General features: G+C 50.5%; 1 protein-coding gene and 1 long non-coding RNA gene across 2 annotated transcripts in view; both read left to right on the top strand.

The window, feature by feature from the left end:
• The window catches only part of SPINT2 (serine peptidase inhibitor, Kunitz type 2), a 25,330-nt gene extending 16,849 nt beyond the window's left edge, over nt 1–8,481 (top strand). Inside the window, exons 2-7 of the mRNA XM_019666326.1 lie at nt 1,398–1,568; nt 4,276–4,335; nt 5,582–5,635; nt 6,220–6,381; nt 6,732–6,770; nt 8,061–8,481. Coding sequence (XP_019521871.1) covers nt 1,398–1,568; nt 4,276–4,335; nt 5,582–5,635; nt 6,220–6,381; nt 6,732–6,770; nt 8,061–8,227 — 653 coding nt within the window. The 3' untranslated portion in view covers nt 8,228–8,481. The remainder of the gene's footprint in view (nt 1–1,397; nt 1,569–4,275; nt 4,336–5,581; nt 5,636–6,219; nt 6,382–6,731; nt 6,771–8,060) is intronic.
• A 7,510-nt stretch (nt 8,482–15,991) lies between these two features.
• Nucleotides 15,992–17,416, top strand: LOC109395321 (uncharacterized). Its single transcript, XR_002126639.1, has 3 exons — nt 15,992–16,916; nt 17,090–17,164; nt 17,281–17,416. It is a non-coding gene; the product is annotated as an uncharacterized LOC109395321 (long non-coding RNA).
• Nucleotides 17,417–17,431: the final 15 nt, after the last annotated feature.

Below are 17,431 nucleotides of genomic sequence, written 5' to 3'. Positions count from 1 at the left end.
TCCCAAGCCAGCTCTTAACCAACGCGCCACTCGGCAGGCCCCAGATAAGGTCCTTTTAAACAGAGAATTGCTTCAGAATATGTTTTTTCCTGCTGTACTAGTTACCTGTGATTTATTGGCATGTGGGGGAGTTCCTTGGGATATTTGTTTTGCACAGCACCAACCTTTTTTCTTCCAGAGATTGATGTTTTGTGGACCATTTGGTTTCATGCTCTCTGTTGTGATGTATTTTGGGAAACATAAGAGAAGCACAAATCCTCCCTCTGTGCTTTCGAGAGTCATCACCTAGTTGGTGGTCAAGTAAACCTAACGAACATGAAAACAACTAGAGAGGAATAAATGACAACTTGGAACCAAGTGTTGGGCCCTGAGAAGCTTTGACTTGAGATGTTGATTGAGCACCCTGTGCTAGGCGCCCTTCTGCCAGAAGGCAGAGATCATGGAGACCAGGATGTAGGGAGAGGCGATGTGGACCCATGATCACATGGGAGGAGTGACATGGTGATACAGGGCAGATGTCCACTCACAGGGCCTTTTCAAGTTGCTTTGGATCCTGAGTCCTCCACGAGAAAGAAAGCCTTGTTTTGATGCAGCCGATACCTCCAGCACTTTCTTATCTCTCACTGTTTGTAAGAGAGAGAGAGAGAGAAAATTGCCAGGCCTTTTGCAGGCAGATGTATCTGGCTGGAATTTGATAACATTGTTTTGTTCTAGAGTGGGGGCCAGATTTGGGAGCACCTTGAAACCCAGGCCCACCTCGGTGTGCTCAGATGGGAGCCATTACAGCACTGGGCAAAGGAGTGACCCGAATGCCTTTGGAGCTGGGGGTTGGCAGTGGGGGGAACTAGAGTTAGGGAGCTTCTTTCTGAGGTTCTTGTGGTAACTTGAGTGTGAAGTGGCCGATAGGGAAAGGTTAAGAAAGGTCTTTGTGAGGGGTGCCAAGAGCACCAGACAGCGTGCTTCCTTCCTGGCCTCGCATCGCCAGCGCTGCCCTTTCAGCGCCCAGCTCCCCTTGGCCAGTGTGATGGGACACACATCCAGAGGACCCTTAAGTCTGTTTTATTTTTTTGCTTTTGAAAGTCATATTTCTATACTGGGTGTGTGTGTCTTTGATAATGGTAACGGGGACAAAATCAACATGAAAATGAAATACAGTTTGGTTGGATGGGTTGGTGTCGTTGTTAGACGACGTGCTTCTTTCCTGTACAAAGGAGACTCACCAAGGAGGCCTGACAGACACTGTAGAAACAGCTTACAGAGAAACTGTGCTGGAAGGGAGGCTCTGGCCCTCCTCTGGGGGCTCTGGAAAACTGGGGGTCTCCTCCTGCAGGTCTGGGCTTGTTCTCTGTCGTCAGGATTGCCCTGCCAAGCTAACCAGCCTCTGCTTTGTGTTTTAGACTTTTGCCGAGTTCCGAAGGTCGTGGGAAAATGCCGGGCCTCCATCCCTAGATGGTGGTACAATGTCACCGGCGGATCCTGCCAGCAGTTTGTATATGGAGGCTGTGGTGGGAATGACAATAATTACCTGACCAAGGAGGAGTGTTCTGAGAAATGTGCTGGTGTCACAGGTAAGAAAGACAGTGGTGGTTGGGGAAACGTTATTTAGAGACAGTTTATTAATTGGGATGTGGATGCCTTTTGCTCTTCACTAGTTCTTCACAGCTGAACCTGGGGGATGTTTTAAAAAGAAGAAACAGGCACACAAAGGTCACCCACATAGTGGTTTCACAGCGGTCCCCCTCCCTCTCAGAACAGGGAGAGTAGGCCACGGGCTGGAGCTGGGGGCGGGGGGCATGACTGCATCTTCTCTAGGACTTCCTTTCCCCCACTACTGAGTGCAAGTCCCACACCACACCCGGCATAAGAGGAAGTGGCTTCCCCTTGAGCAGAGTCCTCCAGGTCCATTCAGACAGGCTGCCTGCCCTCCTTGCGCCCTGGCTATTTGGGTTATTTTTATCTCTGGGACAAATGACTTGAGGAGCTCACCCAGCCAGCCAAGCTCTGAGTCAAGTTAAAACTAGACCATACTTCCTGGAATCCATCTTTCTCTCAGCCCTCACCTGTGAAGGACTCTGTGGAATCAAGATAATGTCAAGATAACCCTGAGAGCCTCGCCCTTCAAATACAAACCTAAAGCCCCACGACAGCCTGCACTGGCTCTGCACTGAGCTGCGTGTGACTCCTTGAGAGCAAACATTTTCATTGGAAATCTCCCTAACATTGCTACGTGACTTCTCGCATCCTTTCTTGACAGCATCGATATTAGGACTCTGGATTCTGATTGTGTGTCAGGATGCGCTGGTGCCTTCACTGGGCCCCGACACCAACAACCTGTGAGCCCGTCCCCCACATCCTTGTCGGGTTTTTATGTCTCCTCACTCACTGGCTGTAATCGCTCGTGGCTTTGAGCTCTGCATTCAGAAATCAGATAAGCTTATTAAAGTTATATGTAAAGAGGGGGACAAAACAGTGGCCTTGGCTGTGACTTGAGGTTTGAAACAGTGCCTGAGCACACAGACCCAGCAGCAACTGCACGCCGTGAGGAACATTTTATTGATCTTTGTGTGCCCAGTGCCCAGCAGGCACTCAGCAAGTGTTTGGGGAGCTGAGGTGGCAGGGTGTTGTTTTTGGATCATGCAGGTGAGCCCCTCGCCTTTCTGGGAGCAACTGACAACCTTTCCAGATAGTGACTGAGAAAAACAGTGTTTATCGTCTTTTTCCATTGTCAACTATGACCCAGTTTTGCGGGGAGGAATTAAGGGGAACTATTTTTGCAAACTTTGGTCCTTTCCTAACCAAGAGTTGACTATAGGAAATGTATAATACCTGCCCGTTCTGGTTACTCCTTATTTTCTCAGGAAGAGTCGGTTTTAGGAAACACAAGCAGTAGACACTGGCATTAGGACAGATGTTGCTACAAGGGGTCAGGGGTGGAGCCAAAACTGCTGGGAGAAGGCAGACAGCTGTCTCCTAGAGGTAGTTCAGAGTCTGGCTCCAGTCTTGAGGGCACAGAAAGCTCTTTCTTGGCACTCTAGTATGGCTCCACTGCCCATCTCTTGGGGCGTCTCTCGTGAGCCTGTGAGGAGAGCTAAAACTGCCAGAGCAGCTAGTCACTGGAGCCTTTTGCCAGCATATTCTCTCCCAGGCAGGCAAGCTCTTTTGGAAGCCACATGATAATGAGAATGCCTGTTTATTAATTTATAATGAGAACCAGAACCACCCAGGGAACCAGGCACTCAGGTCCCTGTGCCTGCACCTTTAGTCCACGTAGGCAGACCTGTTGGCCAAATTCCCAGAAGATTGCTTGATGAGGAGAGAGGCACAACAGGGGTAGCTGGTTTGTGACCTGAATGTTTAATGACATCAGGTCAGTCCAGCCCCACGCCTCTCCAGAAGGTCCACTGGGACCAGTAGGGAGGCAGGGAGCCAGGGTCCCTCCCTCCTGGACCCTGCCAGCGCTCCTTTTTTTGTGCTTCCTTAAGCAACTAGCCTTTCCACCCCACCCCCTTAACTGTGTGTGTGAGAGAGGGAGAGAGAGATATAAAATATGTATAACATAAAATTTATTTTAACCATTTAAAGTGTACTGCTGTGCACCCCTTAACTTTTTTTTTTTAAGAAATTTTATTGGGGAACTGTGTTTTTCTAGGACCCATCAGCTCCAAGTCAAGTAGTTGCCTTCAATCTAGTTGTGGAGGGCGCAGCTCCTTGGCCCATGTGGGAATTGAACCGGCACCCTTGGCGTTATGAGCACTGCGCTCTAACCAACTGAGCTAACCGGCCACCCCCACCCTTAACTTTTTAATTCATTAGATGGGTTAATACAGTTAAACAGGCTTTTTGGCCCAGGAAGCCTTATTGTCTTTTTTTTTTTTTTTTTAATTAATTTATTTATTGTTAGTTTCAGGTGTACAGAACAATGCAATAGTTACCCTTTTCACCCTCACAAAGTAACAACCCCCCACCCCCCATCCACTGCCCTCCCACCCGCCTTATTGTCTTTTTACATTTATTTCACATGTCTTTGTTCTGATTCCCAGCAAGCTGACCTTAAAGTTTAACCCACGAGGAGAATCTTGGTTCCTTATTTCCAAGTTCTGGCTGGCTTGTGGTCCAGCATGTGCATTGCAGGGTCCACAGTAAGGAGAAATGGGAGTCATTGTGAGAGGCACACGTTGCCACGACTGCTCAGGGACTCGGCTTGTTTTGTTTCACTGGGCAGTCTTGGAGGGAGGTGCACTTTCTCACTATGTTGTTTTATTTGTCCCCTTGTAGAGAACACCATTGATGATCTCGCCACCAGCAGGAATGGAGCCGGTTCCTCTGTCCCGAGTGGTAGGTTCTTAAAAAGACCTGGGGTGGAATGAGGGCCATCCAGATGGGTAGCTGAAAGGACATTCGTAATCCGGGATTTGTACAGGGGCTTCCAGTTCCTGGCTCTGTTTTCTCGGCATTGGCAAATGGGCTCTGCCCAGGCTGCCAGCTTCTGGCTCCTTGCCGGCATCCTTACACAGACCAGAGGGCCGGGGGATTCTGCAGTACTTCTGGGCTGGCCTCAGCTTCCTCTGGGGGGCAGGGGTCTGTGGTCCCCGTCCATGTGGTTCAGGCCCGCCCTTCTCCCTGGGCTGATCTCTGTTGTCTCACTGCCCACCCCACCTCTCCTTGCCTGTTCTGTCCCCTTTGCTCCCTGTGGTCCTTGCTACCTCCCTTCCTGTGCTAAGAATCCTGTCCTTTGTCTGCCACCCTGCCTCCATTCCACTGCAGTGCTTGATCTTGAGCTCTGTGTTAGCTTGCTTTGTAGTGCTGACAGCAGCTGCCCCATTCCTCCTTTATGCTTAAAGGACTCTGCATCGGGAGCCCGGGGTGAGTGGTACAGATGCACCAGCAAGTCCAGCCCAGCTTTCCCGAAGGCCAGTCCCAGGCGATGGGTTCTGCTGGGCAAGACCTGCCAGGGAGGGAGGGAATCCGCTCCCACCCCATTCGAGGACAGCCCAGCAGGCTAGCACTGACTGACACCAGTGCTCAAGAGAGCGAGTGTTTATTAGTTCTCGCTGACTTGCAGAATGCTGAAAGTTAGTCTAGAGTCACTTTCCCATTTTGCTGGGCCAGGAATCCTGTGACTGTCCTGGCCATTGCTTTGCCTGGGTTCACTGTTTGTTCCCAGGCCAGCCTCTCCAAGGTCATCTAGAACCCTGGGGCGCTGGCATGTTGACTTTGGTTTCCATCTTGTTTCAGAAGAAAGTTTCCCCAGGAGAGCAAGGGGCCTCCTCGCTGTGTCAGAGAGTAAACAAGACCAGCTTCCTCCTTACCCCAGAAATTGTGGCTGGGATTAGTTTCCATAGCAACCCATGGGGTGGCAGGCAGGCCTCCCCATCCAGCATTCATTCTGTATGTGCTGGTGGCACCCATTAAGACTGGGAGGTTATGGAGTTATGGAGCAAAGTGGCCCACAGAGGGGGCTCCCTCTAGGTGCCAGAGAGTCCACATTCCCTCAGTGGGCCCTTTTAGACTCAGCCCCAGCCAGACCTATGTCCTATCTGTATCCATTGCAGCCTCCTTGACATGAATGTTTGTGTTTTAGTTCCCAGAAGGCAGGATTTTGATGACTCCTCCAGCGATATTTTCAACTACGAAGGTATGACTTTTTCTTCAATTCATTTTTTATTTTAGATGGTCAAAGGTAGAAGTGTGTGTGTGTGTGTGTGTGTGTGTGTGTGTGTGTGTGTGTGTGTGTGTGTGTACATACATATATATGCAAACGTGTTTTCTTACTTAGCTGGGAATTGAGACACGCTTGAGGATTTCCACTGAGGAAATTGTAGTGTGGCTTACTGGCCTTTCCCAGGTAGTAGACCACACGAGGAGGCCCCAGGGCATTAGGACGTGCACAGCTTGCCTTGGAGTCCTTGAGTATGAAATGAGGGGCCTAGGGCAGGTCGCTTAGAGACCGAGTTAATACATGGAAAATGCCTAGAACAGCACCTGGCATAGAGGAATCTCCATAACAACATAGTCTGGCTGTAAAAAGAAAGATACTGAAAATGTGGAGGGAGGGTGTCAAAGGGGCCAGGCGGGCCACATCTGTGGTTACTAGTTTCTTTAGCAGAGAGGCGGTTCTCCGTCAGCCAACAGCTGTGTGACTGCTTGGGAGCGTTGCCGCTCCGACTCGCTTCCTCTGGGCCCTGCTCATTTTTGCTCCTTGGGCCCTCCCGCTCCCAGAATACTGCACCGCCAAGGCCGTCACTGGGCCTTGCCGCGCATACTTCTCTCGCTGGCACTTCGATGCCGAGAAGAACTCCTGTGATAACTTCATCTACGGAGGGTGTTGGGGCAATAAGAACAACTACCTCTCCAAGGAGGAGTGCATGAGCCGCTGCTTTGGTGAGTCTGCCTGAGCCCTGGGTCCAAGAAATAACGGTGCATGGACAGCCCCTCCCCGAGACCATGCCCCATCCCCAAAAGTGAGGCCTGGGAAATGCTGTCACTTAGATGCCACCCTTCTCTGGCTCTCTAGTGGGGAACAGGTGGGTGTTGGCCCCGGCTGTTGAGCAGACGTGTCCTAAGTCCCCACCATGGTGACGAGGCCTCAAAAGCCCTCAGAATACCTGGAAGAAAAAGTACCTCAGAAAGAGCCCCCTGTGAAGGCCCAGGGGTGAGGGGGACCCTCGGGTGGTGACAGCTCTGGGGGGGACAACTGTGAGCTGACCTCAGGGCCATCTGTTCTCTTCCAGGCAAGCAGTTGTATCCTGTCCTGCCCCTCAGCACTCATGGTAAGTAGCCTCCTGCCCTCTCCACCTCTTGCCTGCCTGACTGAGCTCAGCTGTGTCTTCGCAGGCTCCTGTTGTCTTAAACACATCATCCTTCACCACTAACAGCTTTTTGGTAGAAAGTCATGTTTCTTCACCAGAATGGCCAAGCATCTTGGAACGTGTAGTAGATGTTTGTCCCACCGAGCAGTGTACACAGCAAGGGCTGGGAGGGAGGCAGTGTCCGCCCGGCAGCCGGGGGTGACTGCAGGGTGAGTCCTGATGTTAGGCGTACGGGGATCTGCCGCACGCAGGCTTGAGTCTGACTCCAGGTTTGGGGGGAACTTTGCTCAATGGGGTGGACAGAGTTGGTTATTAGGTGACAGGAAGGAATTCTAGAGCCCTTGCCATGTACAGCCTGAGCAAGGCACAGCCAGTGCTATTGTCCCCAAGCAGTGGATCTGACAAGGAGACTGTACCTCCTCTCGCTTTTGTTTCTGAGCCTGAGCCACAGAGGATAGTGTTTGCACAAAGGACCTGCCACACTGGTTTGGCCTCTTTCCACCTGTTTTCCCTGTTAAGGAGCCCAGACCTCGCCTGTCTGCTCTATTTTAGAAGAGGAGTGAAGCCGGAACTGGTTTGCCGGGCCTGGGCTGAAAGCAGGTGTTGGTGGGGTAGAGATGGAGAGGGAGCCAGGTAGCTGCCACAGGAACCACTTTCCTTAGGTTGAGCCCCACCTAGAAGAAAAAAACATCTTTGATGGCCAGTAGGGCGACCACTGTTAAATTTATCAGGGCCATTAGGAGTTTGAGGACCCCTCCTGGCACTGCTCTGAATACACTCTAGCCACCACCCTTACCTCACTCCACAGGCAGCCACACCAGTCATCTGCAGGGCCACATCTTTCTCTGTGGCTAGTGGCGGGGTTTTATGTTTACACACACACCAGAGGTGTGTGCTTTTTACATGCCAGAGTGCATATTTTGGTTTGGGACTCCTGTACAGGCTGCCCCTGAGAGGGGGAGGGAAATTAATTACAGAGTTGAGTGGGGATGTTAGTTCCAAAAAAAGGAACACAAATGGTCACTCTGTTTGTGTATACATAGAACTGTGCCTCCTTTTTTCAGGACTGTAGGGACTCTCCTGGATGACTTCTCTGGTGGGCGGTGTCAGTTCTCCAGAGCCTCCCAGGTTGGGTGGTGGGACGTCGGGCACAAGGGCTGCTGGTCCTCGACCTGAGCCCCGTGGGGGGACCCACTCTGCCTGTGGCCCATCCTTATGCCACTGTTTCTGAGGCCGCTCTCTCATCCCCAGTGGTGGTCCTGGCGGGGCTGTTCGTGATGGTTCTGGTCCTCTTGCTTGGAGCCTCCGTGGTCTGCCTGACCAGGATGGCGCGGAGAAACCAAGAGCGTGCCCTCCAAACGGTCTGGAGCTCTGGAGACGACAAGGAGCACCTGGTGAAGAACACATACCTGCTGTGAACGCCCTGTCGCCAAGAGGCTGCCCCTCGTCAGGAGTCAGGACCCCCCTGTTGATGAACAGAACCTGGGGAGACAACTGTAGAATGCATGTGTACTTTTTAAAATAGAGTGATTGATTTGTATTTGTGTGATCATTAGGGCTTTGGGTCTGTTTGTTACTCCAGAAGTTAAGAGGGCTGCTTCCTGGTCTCCCTGCGGAGGATTTGAGAATCCTCAAAGAAGGGGTCACGTTCACGCTCAGATGGCCTGGCCCCAGACCAGAGTCAGTTCCTCTTTGATTTCTACCTTTGCTCCAGGTATAGTTTTCTTTGCTTATGTTGAATTCTTTCCCATCACAAAAGTGATGTTTTAATAGTTTCCTTTGTTTGTTTGATTTGTGGGGGTTTTTTTAAGTAAGCAGAAACAAAAGTTTTTTTTATTAGGATTCTGAAAGGAAGAGAGTAAAATGTACAAGTTTAATAAAAAGAATCTTCTCTTTTAAAATAAATTTCAGTATGTGCTTTCTTTATGGGACTGCTAATTTAAACTCGACCAAAATTATCACTGGACACTATATTCTAGAAATGAACTCCTTAAAAAAGAGCATCTTTCAGATCTTTTTGAATGATTTTACATCTCACAACTGAGTGGGCACACAGCTTCACCAAACAACACTTAGCCTTACCTCGTGTGCTGAGCTCTGGTATTTTCTATTTCCCTTTTAAAACATTTTGGCTAAACTCCACTGGATTGAAAAAAAAATTTTTTTTTTTTAATGACCCACTATGGACTGTAACCCACACTTTGAAATAGTGCTTTGAAGGCAGAGGAGGGTTAGAATAAGGATGCATCCTGTCCAGGGGAAGACCAAGACCTTCCCCAAATTGGGGTGGTTCTGACCGAAGTCACTTGGGCATCATGATTTTCATCTTTTTCTGCAGTTCTGCAGCCTTCCTCAGGTCTCCCACGTGCCCCTGCATTAAAGTAAGGACAGGGCACTACCCTAATGAATTCAGCTTCCAAGCTTAGTTGCAATTCTGCTGCCTACCTATGGGTGTTCCCTTCCGGTCTTAACTCTGGAACCTCTTCCCCTCTCCTCCATCTTCCAAACATTTAGTCCTAAACAGCAGCATCTGAGCAACCCACAGTGTAAATGTAACATTTCCCAGGGCTGAGAGACCAAAGAAAAAGGCAGACAGCTCCATCATTATTACATCAAGAGTTTATTAAGGGAACCTGAGGCCCGCCTTGGGCGGCCTGATGGCAAGGATATCTTCCCTGCTGCGTGAGTGGCAGGCGCTAAAGAATTATATAGGACAGGGCAAGATGGGTAGCGGGTACTAGGGCATGACTTGTCTCAGATAAAGGAAAATGCCTTAAGTGTGCCTGGCAGGAAGCAGCACTCCGTGGGGGTAAAGGGGAGGTGTCAACCAGCCTCGGGATGTTCTAGCTCCAGGGCCTTGCAGTTGTCAAGTCATGGAACCGTGTCTCCACATGCCTCTGGGTGACTCAGGATGCTGGGCCCTGGCCCAGGAGTGGGCGGAAGTGCTGGGCCAGCCTGTGGACCCTGAGCAACCTGACAGTCCCAGGTGTTGCTTTGGCCTCCCCTTGGAACAATAAGACCATAAACTCTCCTTCCTAGAAGTCCCTCAGGCCAAAAAGGCCACATTCTACATACTTTGGAGGAAAGACTTGTGTATCCATTAGGGCTTAGAAACCTATTCCAGAAACCAGTTGGCAAACACCTCATCTGTTCCTTCCCTGCCTCCCTCGTCCATGGTAGGCATTGCTTGTGGATTCTGGCATTTTCCCTGCCAAGCCTTCCAGTCACTGCAGTTGATTCAGAGTTGGTGAGCAGGATTCCCTGTGATCCAGGGAAAGAGGGCCAAGGCATTGAGAAGGGATACTGCCCACTACTCCGGGTGTGCAACAGTCGGTAGGTCACTTAACTCCTTTGAACCTACCTTTTCCTCACCTGTAAGATGGGTGGAGGTGAGGGTTATGTGAGATCATAGGTGTCAGGTCGCCCATGGGACGTGCTCAGCAAGGGAGCCTCCTTCCAGGGGCTAGTTTCCGCCTCTGCCCATGTACCTGCCTCCTTGTTCCTCCTTAGTAGTTGGTAGCTCTCCCTTATACCCACCCTGCTACCATAAGCAACTCACATCCACTCACGTCTCCCTTCATCTTCAGGAATCTCAAACTCACCAATGCCTCTGGCCTAGCGAAGGCCTTCCTCCATCTACTCCAACAAGAGTTGTTTCCTTCATAGCTTAGTCATATGATAGAAAAGAGTTGTATGTTGGGGTTTTTAAATAAACTGTTGAGAATCACTTTAATAATTCTGCAGTAGGAAGATCAAGTGAATTCTCTTAACACCATCAAGACAATTGAGCTTTTGAAGGTTTTTCAAAGTGTAACTTTATGTTTCTGACGCTGAATTCTCACTCTGTGACACTTCTGCCAAGATGTGTCACGTTTGTCTCATGGTGAGGGAGGCCTCATGGGCCCACTTGCTCTCACAGATTGATGCCATTGAACCTTTGGGCCCCTCTTGCTCTGCCAGTGGTATCACTACCTTGCTTTCATAGGTTATGGTCAGACAACTTCTGCCATGCCACTGTGGCCCCAGAAACTCAACATTGCCATGATTTCAACTTTCTGGACCATTTACAGACTGACAATGGTGCTCTTTTTGTTGCAAAGGCTGCCCAACAATGGCCAAGGTATTCAATGGACATTTCACGGCCTTTGTCTGGCATCATTAAGAAGTGGAATGGGGGAACAGCTGGCTGAGTGGCTCAGTTGGTTAACAGTGCAAGCTCTGAGCAACAGAGTTGCCAGTTTGATTCCCACATGGGCCAGTGAGCTGCACCCGAGCTAAGCTGCCTCTGAGCTGCCAACAGGTGGCAGGATGGCTCAGCTGGTGAGAACATGTGCTCCTAATAACAAGGTTGCCGGTTCAACTCCCACATGGGATGGTGGGCTACTCCTGCCCACAACTAAGATTGAACACGGCACCTTGAGCTGAGCTGCGATGAGCTGCTGAGGGGTGACAGGTGGCTGGATGGCTCAGTGGTTAGACCATGCACTCTTAGCAACAAGGGTGCCGGTTCGACTCCCGCATGGGATGGTGGGCTATGCCCGCCCGCAACTAAGATTGAACACAGCACCTTGAGCTGAGCGGCCGCGAGCTTCCGCCAGGCGGCTAGATGGTGACTGGACTTGAAGCTGAATTAGCTGCGCCCTCCACAACTAAGATTGAAGGACAACAGCTTGGCTGTTGCCCTCCCCCAATTCTCCAACACTGATCCCCTTCCCCAATTCCCCAATAAAATCTTTAAAAAAAAAAAGTGGAATGTGGGCAGCCAGGTGGCTCAGTTGGTTAGAGAGTGTGCTCTTGAGTAACAGGGTTGCGGGTTCGATTCACACATGGGATGGTGGGCTGCATCCCCCACAACTAGATTGAAAACAGTAACTGGACTTGGAGCTGAGCTGTGCCCTCCACAACTATATTGAAGGACAGCGACTTGACTTGGAGCTGATGGGTCCTGGAAAAATCACACTGTTCCCCAATAAAGTTTAAAAAAGAAGAGGGAGAAATGGAATGAACTTTTTTTTTTAAGATTTTACTGGGGTATTGGGGAAGGGGAACAGCGTTGGGGAATTGGGGAAGGGGAACAGACAAATTGCTGTCCTTTTGTTCTTCAGTCTAGTTGTGGAGGACGTCATTACACTGGCCCATGTTGGTATTATCATTGTGCTCTTCCCAGATGAGGCAGATTGATCGCCGGCCACTGGACAGCTGCTCACGGTGGCTCTTGGCAGCTCACGTTGGCTGCCAGCCACTCACGGTAGCTTATGGCAAGCCCACTGCAGCTTCACTGCAGCCTACGCCCTGTCACCGGGGACTCACGGCAGCCCAGCTCCAGGTCGAGCTGTTTTTCACCATCTTAGCTATAGAGGGTTCAGCGTCACTGGCCCTAATGTGGGATCCAAACCAGGGCCCTGCTTCTCAGAGCTGGCGTCTCAAGCCAACTCTTAACCAATGCGCCACTCTGCTGGTCCTGGAATGGACTTTAAAAAATCAACTCATAAATCTCTTACTTCCTCCTGGTCTACACACTTGAGGAAGGCAGCTTGGTCACTGAAAGTGGTTGTCTCCAGAAAGGGTTTCTCTCTAAGCCATCTGGGTAAAGATCAGGTCAAAGGGGTTCAGGATTGCACCCACATCATTCCTGGGTGTGCCTTGTCCTTAACATCAAGCCCTGGCCCACCTGATTGGTGCACCCTTCATGGGCAGGCCAAGCAGAAGAGGCCTTGGATTGAAGTGTTCTGGTTCAGCCCCCTGGATTCTTTCTTGGATTGACTGGTCCTAGGTCATGAAGACAATGACCACTTGGTCACTGAGTGCCCTGCTAGCCAAGTTTTTCTACGGTGGCCCACATGGTCCTTGGAAATTTGTAAAAATGCTTGTTCCACTCATATCTAACCAAAACAAAAGGTCTGGGTGTGAATTCTCTATCAACTTCTATCAGCACTGTTGATAGAAGTGCTGAAGCTATACTTACTGGGATGGGATACACACCGCTTTCGTGTTCTCACAGGGAGTTAACCCGGTACCTGTGGAGGGAACACCTTAGACTCCAGGAGGTCCGGGGACGAGAAGGGGATGCAATCAGCTCTCTGTCCTCTAGGGGTCGGCAAACTGCAGCTCACGAGCCACATGCAGCTCTTTGGGTACTTCTGTCTCAAAAGTGCTGACTCCTGGAAGAGCCAATCCTGTCTCTTACAACAATTTAAAAATTATTCGAGAGCCATAAATATATTTTTACATAATCACCATTATGTGAATAATATCATCTAACAATTTTATAAATGAAACTGTGATAGTTTTATTTTCATTTTCAATTTTACTTCAGAGCCACAGTTCGCGAGCCGCAGTTTGATGAACCCTGGCGGCTCTTTCGTCTGAAAAGTTTGCCGACCCCTGTTCTAGATCCAACACCTCCACGTCCTGGCCAAACAAGCCCCTGGTCCACCTGAGCCCTGCAGCTGGCAATGTGACCAGTAGACATGGCCCATCCTGACCCATTCTGCTGTGCTCAATGCCATCAGTAGCAGCTTCTGAATGTGGACCCCACCCCTAGATGTTTACAAACACATGGACCTGCACAGCCTTGTCCTAATCTAGCTGATAACAAAATCACACACTGACGCCCGAGCAGCCCTGGGTGGTACCATGTATGGTGCTACTCAGTGGCACTACCCATGTGGTTTAGCCAAACCAGTGCAGTGGTGTTCCAAATCAAGTTTGACAACAAATTCCGAACTGGAGTGCCCTGTGCCCTAGCAGTCTGTTTTTGTGTGTGTGTGTGGGGAAAATGAGTCAGAATGTCTCTCCATGGGGCATAAGGGCTGCTTTCAAGCCTTGTGATTATTGGCAATGACATTGAAGATCAGCAAGTCAGCCTGACCTCCCCATGTGGGTCCTAATGGATGACAGACTAGCCTTAGACTACATCCTGGCTATCTGAGATAAGCCCTGCTCATTCACGGCTGGACGAGTCCAGGACCCCGGACAGTAGGTTGGCCTCAGAGCAAAAGAACCCTGCTTGAGTTCTGTTCATCGTAGCCTTAATCAAATGCTGTAGAAGACAAACTGAACACTTATGGTCCCAGCCCCTGTTAACCAGTGGCCGACAGTGTGGCATACTCATGTGAAAATTTGTCAGAAGCCAGGAGGGGTGGATAGTTGGCAGAGACAGTACTCTGTGGGGAGATCTCATGGTGCTACAGGTCCTTCTGGATATGCCAAGAACGCATGGCCTGACAGCAGTATACCTGGACCATTTCTCAGGCTTGGGTTTGCAGCAAACTCATTGAAGGATAAGGAAATGGTTCCCTTTAGACAAAGAGCGTGCTTGCCTAGTGCCTGTTATAAAGTGACAGGTCTCCAAGCTCAGTGTCCCACTCTTATAAAGCAACACACTGCATATGCAGGGCTCATTGGGACCCTCCGCTTTGCCCCCATGGGGCAAGAGAAACAAACATAGATGCCAATGCTTATTATGCTACTTGCTGTGAATAATAAAGCTTTTTGTCTCTGACCCAGTGGTCTCAAGGCTTCTGCCAGCATTTTGGAAATGGTTACAGGCTAACTTACTAGCTGGCAAACAGCAAAATCAAATCACAATGGTCAGCTAGGTGGAGGTCAAGCTTGGGTTTCCCTAGCTGGGCTATCAGCCCCTTGGCACCTCCCAAAGGATGGTCCGTCAAGATTTTCTGATTGTTGTATTCCAGAATATCCAGAGCTGATGCAACTCTTCTGTCTTGTGGGAAATGAAACCGAGTCCCTGCAGACTGCGTGTTTATGGTCATCCATCTCCTAGGATGTGGTTAAGTTAAAAGGAAACAGTCTACAACAGAGATTATGGTGTTTATAGGACCAGGGCATTCTGCTCATGTAAACTTCAGGAAAGAGACTAGGCCAGGCCTTGAAGCAGTTGCTTTTCCAATGAGCTATGTCGGTTCTCAGACGTGGAGGAGTGCAGGACCCTGGTGGATGACTGGCTCCCTACACCATCTTGGCTTCCCTGGCCACTAAAGTTGGCATCCAGGAATTTCTTCCTAAATTTTTTTTTTAAGATTTTTTATTGAGGAATTGTGGAAAGGGAACAGTGTTGGGAAGTTGGGGAAGGGGAACAGCCAAGTTTTTGTCCTTCAGCCTTAGTTGTGGAGGGCGTAGCTACTCAGCTCCCAAGTCCAGTCACCATCCAGCTGCCTGTCGGCAGCTCGTGCCGGCTCAGCTCAAGGTGCTGTGTTCAATCTTAGTTGCGGGTGGGTGTAGCCCACCATCCCATGTGTGAGTCGAACCAGAAACCTTGTTGCTAAGAGCACATGCTCTAACCACTGAGCCATCTAGCCACCCAATGGCAGCTCAGGGCAGCTCAGCTCAAGGTGCCATGTTCAATCTTAGTTGCAGGTGGGCCCGGCAACCTTGTTGTTAGGAGCACATGATCTTGGGCCAGTCGAGTGGCACGTTGGTTAAGAGTTGGCTTGGCACAACTAGACTGAAGAACAAAGCAACAGGAACTTGTCTGTTCCCCTTCCCCCGATTCCCCAGCACTGTTCCCCTCCCCCAATTCCCCAATAAAATCTAAATTAAAAAAAAAAAAGTTGGCTTGGGGTGTCAGCTCTGAGCAGCAGGGCCCCCGTTCGGCTACGACATGAGAGCGTGATGCTGCGCCCTCTACAGCTAAGATGGTGAACAACAGCTCGACTTGGAGCTGGGCTGCCGAGAGTCGCCGGCGACAGCATAAGCTGCAGCCCCTGCTGCAGTGGGCTGCCATGAGCTACCGTGAGTGGCTGGCAGCTGGCATGAGCTTCCGTGAGCCGCCGTGAGTGGCCGTCCAATGGCCGGCGAGCAACTGCCTCACCCAGGAAGAGCGCAATGATAATAACAACATGGGCCAGTGAAGCGACATCCTCAACTAGACTGAAGAACAAAAAGACAGCAACTTGTCTGTTCCCCTCCCCCAACTCCCTAATAAAATCTTTAAAAAGAAACAACAGTCAACTATATGCTTTCAGGAGACCCATATTAGCTCCAAACGTAAACACAGACTCTAAGTGAAAGGGTAGACGATGATACTCCAAGCCAATAGTACGCAGAGAAAAGGTGTAGCCATTCCCATCTCAGGGTGATGAGGGAAGGCTGGGCTCTGCTGACTGCCCTTCTACTGAGCGCCTTCCAGGGTGAGTGGTGACCAGGCAGAGTCTGGGACTTGAGCCATACTGGAGTGTGAGCTCCAGTTCTAGTCTGTTCATTGTTGCATTTCCCCTCATCGTCTTAACTGTTTGATCCCTCTGTCTTCTCACTTGTAAAACAGAGGTAGTGGTAATACCTACTTTTTATTTTAAAAAAGCCAAAACATTATTTCATAAGCACTTAGTGTGTCAGGCACAGTTCTAGGAAACTAATCCACTTGGTTCTTACATTGACACCACATGGTAGCTATCATTTACAAATGAGGAAGCTGAGGCACAGGGAGGCAAAGCAACTTTTCCTGTAACACCCCGCTACTAAGTGGTACAGATGGGCTTCAAATTCGGCAAGCTGGTCCCAAGTTCACGCTCTTCACGCCTTCAGGCTGTTTCTCACCAAGCCACAGAGGGGTTGTTAGAGTTGCCCTTGGAACAGTGCCTGGCACACAGGGGCTGATAGTGTTCTCATGGCACACAGGTCACAGGGAGCCACTTCCTTCATTTCGTCAAAAGCAGGCATCTGACCCTTTTGGGGGAAGCTGATGACAGCTCTGCTCCTCAGATATCTGCATCTGCCAACCCCAACCCCATCCACACAGCTCCTGCTCACTTGCCAAGGCTGGCACAGGCAGGTGTTTTTCTTTTGCAGTTAACTGTCCACCCTCCCCATAGCCCAGAGGAAAGGCTTGGTGGTGCTGGGGAGGGGCTAAGGATTGAACAAAGGTCAGGTGGGGCTCCCAGCATTCCTTGGGAGGGCAGGTCCCACTGCCCCTCCCCAGCCCTCCTGACACACCTTCTCTCCCCACTATAAAGTTTTGAGCCAACAGCGGGTTCGCCTGTGGCAGCACTGAACTTAAAGTACAGGGGACATTTCCTGCGCCAATCCACCCAACTTCTCTCCGCAGCCCTGGAGTCCACCTCCAAGAAGCCCAAGGGGGCAGGCCAGGTGAGTGACCCCAGGCACAGAGGCAGCTAACCGGAGGATAAATCACCTCAAGACTGGGCACATCCTATGGGAGGTGGAATGGGGGGGGACTTTGACCCCAGAGTCCTGCTGAGCCTTGAGTCCAGGCTTCCAACTTGGGGAGCCCTCAGCCTCACTGTCGCGTTTTCAACTAGCACGGCCACAGCCATGGCAGCTCCTCGGACTCTGACAGCAGCAGCAGCTCCAGCAGCTCTGACGTGGAGGCGAAGGTAAGCAGCTTTCCCCTCCCAAGTGGGTGCCCGTGCCCCAGGCCAAGCCAGAGGCCCAGCCCAGAACCTGGGCAACCATTCACCAAGGAACCCTCTCTCCTCTCCCACCCCCACAGCCCCCCTATGCAGGCTCAGGGACGCAAGGAAGCACCCCGAAAAAGGTCAAAAAGCCCAAGGTGAAAAAAGAGGTGAAGAAGAAGGCTTCCCACTGACAGGACTGGGCTTGGCTCATTAAACCTCCTCTCAGCCTTCTGATGGCCTCCAGGT

The sequence above is a fragment of the Hipposideros armiger genome, unplaced genomic scaffold, assembly GCF_001890085.2.
Source record: "Hipposideros armiger isolate ML-2016 unplaced genomic scaffold, ASM189008v1 scaffold_466, whole genome shotgun sequence".
In the NCBI taxonomy this organism is placed as follows: Eukaryota; Metazoa; Chordata; class Mammalia; order Chiroptera; family Hipposideridae; genus Hipposideros; species Hipposideros armiger.
Note: the sequence above shows the minus strand (reverse complement) of the source record. Positions and strands in the feature narration are given on the sequence as shown.